The sequence below is a fragment of the Salmo trutta genome, chromosome 10, assembly GCF_901001165.1.
Source record: "Salmo trutta chromosome 10, fSalTru1.1, whole genome shotgun sequence".
NCBI classification, from domain to species: Eukaryota; Metazoa; Chordata; class Actinopteri; order Salmoniformes; family Salmonidae; genus Salmo; species Salmo trutta.
In genome coordinates, this window is record NC_042966.1 from 19,168,472 (window position 1) to 19,175,731 (window position 7,260).

At 40.4% G+C, this 7,260-nt stretch overlaps 1 protein-coding gene across 6 annotated transcripts in view; it reads left to right on the top strand.

The window, feature by feature from the left end:
- myocd (myocardin) overlaps positions 1-2,955 on the top strand; it is a 133,815-nt gene extending 130,860 nt beyond the window's left edge. For 4 of the 6 annotated variants that reach the window (XM_029764756.1, XM_029764759.1, XM_029764758.1 and 1 more), the window contains one exon: positions 79-2,955. In XM_029764756.1, the coding sequence (XP_029620616.1) occupies positions 79-719 (641 nt within the window). In that variant the 3' untranslated portion in view covers positions 720-2,955. The remainder of the gene's footprint in view (positions 1-78) is intronic. The other 2 variants (XM_029764757.1, XM_029764762.1) reach the window with 1 other exon arrangement.
- The last annotated feature ends 4,305 nt before the right edge of the window (positions 2,956-7,260 follow it).

Sequence of the window (7,260 nt, forward strand, 5' to 3'; positions counted from 1 at the left end):
CCAGATTTCCCTCTTACATGGGTATTAAATCACACTCTGTGCTGTGACTCCCCCTCCCCCCATCCTCTTCTCTTCAAGAGATGCCAGCTAACGCCAGAGAAGAGAGGGAGAGGTCCTCTGTAACCAAAGTTGTGCCTCACATTACAGTTTCCCCCGGAACCACCGGCCTCGCCGTCCCAAAGTTCAACCAAAGACACTACGAACACCTGCCCCCCTCCCAGCTCAACTATGACCACACAGCCAATCACATTGCAGACAGCCACCTGGAGACCCTGCTGGGAAGCCCCCTAGGCCGAGGGGGCGAGGTCGCCCTTCTCAAGATGGCTGCCGAGGAAGCAGGGGAGGGGGAGGAGGGGGGTGATGGACCTGAGGGCTACCCCAGCCCCAATCACCACCACCACCACCACCCTCACCAACACCCCCACCAGGACAAACTTCTCCCCAACAGGGACCTGATGGAAACGCCAACGCCTCTATCTGCCATCCACCCCATCAACGCCAAAGTGTCGTCCGTGGCCGAGGCGCAGGGGATGGTCGGCATGACGTTCAACGAGTCGCCGTGGGAGACGATGGAATGGCTGGACCTGACGCCCCCAAGCTCAGCTACGGGGTTCAACTCCGTCCCGGCCGCCGGGCCAAGCATTTTCAACACAGAGTTCCTGGATGTTACAGACATCAACCTGAATACAGCCATGGACCTTCATCTAGAGCACTGGTGAAACACCAGAGACTGGCTATGGAGCAGCTAGCCACTATCAGCTATCCATTAGCTGGCTAGGTACCTACAAACAAAAAAAACACAGCAGACGACTAGCTAGCTACTAGCTAGCTACCTAGAAAACACGAGACTATAGTGTCTAGCTAGCTCCCCAAAACACAAAGAAGGAGACTAGCTAGCAACTAGCATCCAGCTAGCAAAAAAGTTGCTAGGTTAGATACTGACCAGAGACACTGACCAGCAACTAAAAACACACAGCAGGAGACCAGCTGAAGATATCACACCAGATTCGCCTTGGTCCCAAAACCGGTTCCAGATAACCTTACAATGGAATTTTAAGTGCAACGATTTACCAAAGAACACAAGCAGAATCACACAGAAATATAGTTTGTTGATAACGAACATTGAAACGTTTTTTTGACATGATCTTTGTCTTCTTGGACAATGATGCGCACAACTACCGAAGCAGTATGACTCTGGATAGATCGATGACGGATGTTCATTAAATGAATGCTATGGACGAAAAAATATTCCAACGTTGCCTTATGAGAAGTCTATAGAATATATGCAAGTAGTTTCTTACAGTTGTAAGTGCTATGCCACCTAGACTTGAAGACACATATTTCGACAATCAATGTATTATTTGTGAAGAGAGTGTCTATGTTTGTATTACTGGAAACCAAAAGAAGACAATCTGAATTGGATGAAATCGAATGCCAAATTTGTAAATATTATATGGTTACTGACAGAGACAAGTTTAGGTCTGCATAATTGTCAGTGGTGTGGGAGAGAACACTTTAGAAACTATCACAAAGTCAAATGTATCATTTTAGTATGTAGTTTGATATTTTCAATGTAAATATTTAAAATCTCACATTTTGCGCCTTGATTAGCATAGAAGATTGTCACACTTTGCTTAAGCCTAGAATTTATTTGCAGGGAAAGCATTTAGTTTGCCATTTCATGCAAGTGCTCGCGTAGGTTTCTTCTCACGCTTAACTGGTATATTTATTCACAATATTATAATATTAAGATTAATACTTAGCTTTAGTCTGAAAACCCATTTGTCACAGTTTCGATAAAAGGGGCAGTGTCTTCAGATGCAGTAATGCATGGATTGTAGGAAGAGACAGCAATATTTCACTCAGTTTGTGCCTTAAACACGTAACAAGAAATCTCTTGGCATTTCAAAAATGAAGCATTTCCTGACTATGTCCCCTCACACCAAACAATGTAGCCATTACTTGGGCCACACAAAGTATCCACAATAATTCAAGACATGGTACTCCACAGTGCATGGTTCACCACTTTTATCACACTGCTTTGATAAATCATATTACATTTTTAGTGCAAGGATCCATCTTTTTAGTCACAGCCAGGAAGTCTGAAGTATGGCAAGAAAATCAGTCTAAATTTCATCTCTATTTTTTTCTTTTCATTATCTACAATAAATTGTTTTGTATTTGACCTTTGGAAAATTCACCAATTTATATATTAGTGAGCATCACGTAGTTATTTATTTTTTCATTTTTATTTTATTTATACGTTGATAGAGTATATTTATTTTTGACATTCCTTTATGATAAAATGGGATTCTTGATTTACAAACTCGTATGCCACTGTTTTGATCTTGCATTGTTCTTCCCAAAACGTTGAAAAAAGATGCCTGTTTGAAATGGTATATGAATTGAACCAAATCATTTACAAAGAAAAATATATTTTCTAAAAACAGTGTTATCAGTTTTCCATGGAGAACCAATATGATATAAAAGTACTGCAAATGCAGAGTAAATATCCATTCTTACCAGCACTTGTGAATATCAAAATGTAATATATACAGAGTTTTGACTATCCTGTGAATCTAGCAGAGAATAATCAGTGTTCAATATGTTACATAAAGTATGTGTAACCTTTCTATAAACTTGGTACTAAAGCCACCATTACGCTGTAGAGGTTTGGGATAGGATCTGTACAATGATTTTTGAATCAGGATGGAAAAACATGTTGAAAATACAAGTTTACTGAAATGTATTCATGAAAACTGTGAATATAGCTAAAATAACTACCCATCTGCGATAGATGTATATGACGTCTATGGCTAAACTAATGGGACTGTTCTTGTAAGGATACAAATTGAGATGTTAGAACAAGTAAGCATAACTATGGGTATGATTTTAATCATGTGACTACAAGATTGACTGAGATTTTGTGATGACACTGAAATGGGGAAGAACTTTCAAAACATGAACTCAGACTTAGTCTAGCCATCTGTCAGATTTGGTTCAGTATTATTGTTATTTTGACCAAAGTGGGATAATTTCCCTCAAACGCTCTTTTAAAAATATTTTTTAAAGTAGAAGACCCTTTTTCTCTGTTACTTCTGAAGTAAGCCATGGCACCCTTGTGTATAGGTTTTCTGTGGTTGCAACCACCCATGTTGTCACCCAGATGAGTTAAGACGTGTTTTTTTACATACATACATACCAACCATAAACACGAGTATACAAAACATTAACTCATGCTCTTTCCCTGACAGACTGACCAGGTGAATCCAGGTGGAAGCGATGATCCCTTATTGATGTCACTCGTTAAATCCACTTCAATCAGTGTAGATGAAGGGGAGGAGACAGGTTAAAGAAGGATTTTTATGCCTTGAGACATAGATTGTGTATGTGTGCCATTCATAAGGGGAATGGGCAAGACAAAAGATTTAAGTGCCTTTGAACGGAGTATGTGCCAGGCGCACCGGTTTGTGTCAAGAACTGCAACCATGCTGGGTTTTTCACGCTCAACAGTTTCCCGTGTGTATCAAGAATGGTCCACCACCCAAAGGACATCCAGCCAACTTGACACAACTGTGATAAGCATTGGGGTCAACATCCCTGTGAAACACTTGACACCTTGTTAAAAGAAATAAAACAAATAACCAATACAAGCACAGAAGACTATACATGCTCCCTATGTTCTCACTCGGCCATTGAGCATTTCCACCATCGATGGCTGGTAATGTGCCCCTACAGCAGCTTTACCTAAATGTTGAGGGGTGATTTTCCTTTCTCTCTTTTTTTTTGTTATCAAAATTTTACATCTGACAAAAAGCCTCCTTATTGCTTGGCCACTGAACAGCTTTACCATGTAAACCAATGTGTCCACACCACTGCATTATTGTAGAAGAGAAAGCAATAAACTGAAACACCAATAATCAACGTTTCTATGTTGTACCTTTGTCTATGATGACAGACAGACCACCCAGGTTCACAATACAGCATTTGTATTTCCTCATTGTGAACTTTATTTTTTATACCCTTGATAAAGATACAATATAATACTCATTGCCATTTATCATCTTATAATCTAATATCAACATTCTAATAAATTGCAATTTATACATGTACTCCTCCATAATATATTCACCAAGTAACCATAAGTGTTCCACATCCACAGAACACATGGGTGGACCATCAATAAAATCTTCTCACCCACTCTTTAGTTGAAAAGAGCATATGCTTTTCCAGAGGGATGGAACATTTGGAACAACGCAGATAGAAATGGAATGAATAAAGCCGACTCGATCCCATACGCCACATAACAGGGAATCAGGTCAGGTCTATGTAGTACTTTTCTATCTGAATGTTCTGTAACGTTCCATGCTCCTGGATCAGCTGCATATGTAAGCAACATTTCTGTACTGACCCCTGACATATTTCCAAGGGGCCATTTCATGAAGCACAATCAATGAGATAGCCAGCTACCTTTACTAAACATTCAGGAACAACTTTGGAGTTCCCTAGTTCTTAAAGACACCACATACAGTAACCTGGGAGTTACATCTGAAAGTTTATCGAAGTTATCTGGCAAACACATTGACCATCCTTGGTGAAGCACAACCCAGGTTGGTCGTCATATAACATGGCTGACACGCCGATGCTGAACGCCCTCCTCAACGCCACATACACACGACAGGTTCATTAACTAACTCCATTGTGTTTGTTTTGCTTCGTTACATTACTACACACCGAAACGTGGCTTTCGGAGCAAAAATAAAGAGTACACCGTGATGCCTAAGGGTTGGTGAGGGAAACAGAACATTCCATCTAGAGCGAGGCTCGAGTATTATTCCGAGCAATCCTAGCCACCGAAGAACATGCTGACTGATCTATTATTGGCTGATCTTATAGCTCTATGATCAGGAGGGATGGGGAGATGGATTGTACAGTGCTATAGTATAACGTGGGAGTTAGGAACTCTTATCCACAGACCGATGCAGCACAGGCCTGGTCAAGCAATCAATGTATATCGGGCATGTTCAACTTGTGATGCCTTGCAAAGTGGTAGGTTAAACAGCTAGTGACCATGCAGATCAGACCATCGCGACTGGCTGTAAATTCATCCACTTAGCAACATGGAGCAGGTTGAGAACTATGTAACTGCTCCAGCAAACTTTGCCGTGTGCGTCCGCACTACTAACTACTGAACAGAACTGGTGTATAATTGCAGACTGTTATGAGATGTACATACAGATATACAATTGTGGACAAGAGTCTTACAATCCTACTGTAAATTTTACATTTTGCAGAGAATGAACAACATTTAGTTTTTTTTACGTTAATTATGCGATGACAGAACAGTCATACTGTAAATTGCATATTAAGAAAATAAAGCCACATTAACACCATCGATTTGTCTTTCAAACTTTTGCATCATCAGACCCATTCCTTTACAATGAGTGTAGGTGCCCATAACATACTGTGTGATACGTGCGTCTCACTTAGACAAGTCTGTCTGCATACATCTGTACATTTTCTGACGACATAGAAGTGAGCACACAAACAGTCCATCGCATACAATCCAAATATAATACTATTTTGTTCATGTCATGAGCATCACTTTCCAACATGTTTATTTGGTAACTTCTGTATTCGTTTACATCGATTTTCAAGTGTATGTGTGTGTGCGTAAATATATAGTACCAGTAAAAGTAGAGACACGCCTACTCATTCAAGGGTATTTCTTTATTTTTACTATTTTCTACATTGTAGAAGAGTAGAAGACCTCAAATACTATGAAATAACACATATAGAATCATGTAGTAACCAAAAAAAGTGTCAAACAAATCAAAATATTTTAGATTCTTCAAACGAAGCCACCCTTTGCTTTGATGACTGCTTTGCACACTCTTGGCATTCTCTCAACCAGCTTCAACTGGAATGTTTTTCCAACAGTCTTGAAGGAGTTCCCACATATGCTGAGCACTTGTTGGCTGCTTTTCCTTCACTCTACAGTCCAATTCATCCCAAACCATCTCAATTGGGTTGAGGTCAAGTGATTGTGGAGGCCAGGTCATCTGATGCAGCACTCCATCACTCTCCTTCTTCGTCAAATAGCCCTTACACAGCCTGCAGCTGTGTTGGGTCCTGTTGAAAAACAAATTATAGTCCCACTAAGCGCAAACCAGATGGGATGGTATATCGCTGCAGAATTCTGTGGTAGTCATGCTGGTTAAGTACGTCTTGAATTCAAAATAACTCACCGACAGTCACCCCCACATCATCACACCTCTTCCTCCATGCTTCACGGTAGGAACCACACATGCAGAGATCATCCGTTCACCCACACTCACAAAGACACGGCGGTTGGAACCAAAAATCAATCATTTGGACTCATCTGACCAAAGGACAGATTTCCACCGGTCTAAATGTCCATTGCTGTTTCTTGGCCCAAGCAAGTCTTCTTCTTATTGGTGTCCTTTAGTAGTGGTTTCTTGCAGCAATTCGACCATGAAGGCCTGATTCACAGTCTCCTCTGAACAGTTGATGTTGAGGTGCGTCTGTTACTTGAACTCTGTGAAGCATTTATTTGGGCTGCAATTTCTGGGGCTGGTAACTCTAATAAACGTATCCTCTGTAGCAGAGGTAACTGGGTCTTCCATTCCTGTGGTGGTCCTCATGAGAGCCAGTTTCATCAGGGTGCTTGATGGTTTTTGCGACTGCACTCGAAGAAACATTCAAAGTTCTTAATAATTCATGTCTTAAAGTAATGATGGACTGTAATTTCCCTTTGCTTATTTGAGATGTTCTTGCCATAATATGGACTTGGTCTTTTACCAAATAGGGCTATCTTCTGTATACCACCCCTTCCTTGTCACAACACAACTGATTGTCTTAAACGCATTAAGGAAATGCCACAAAATAACTTTTAACAAGGCTCACCTGTTAATTGAAATGCATTCCAGGTGACTACCTCATGAAGCGTGTTAAGAGAATGCTAAGAGTGTGCAAAGCTGTCATCAAGGCAAAGGGTGGCTACTTTGAAGAATCTCAAATAAAAAATATATATTTTTGATTGTTTACCACATTTTTTTGGTTACTACATCATTCTATAAGTGTTATTTCATAGTTTTGATGTCTTCCCTACTATTCTACCATGTCGAAAATAGTTAACCCTTGGAATGAGTAGGTGTGTCCAAACTTTTGACTGGTACTATATATATATACACACACACACACAGTACATATACACATACAGTATATGTACTCTAACCC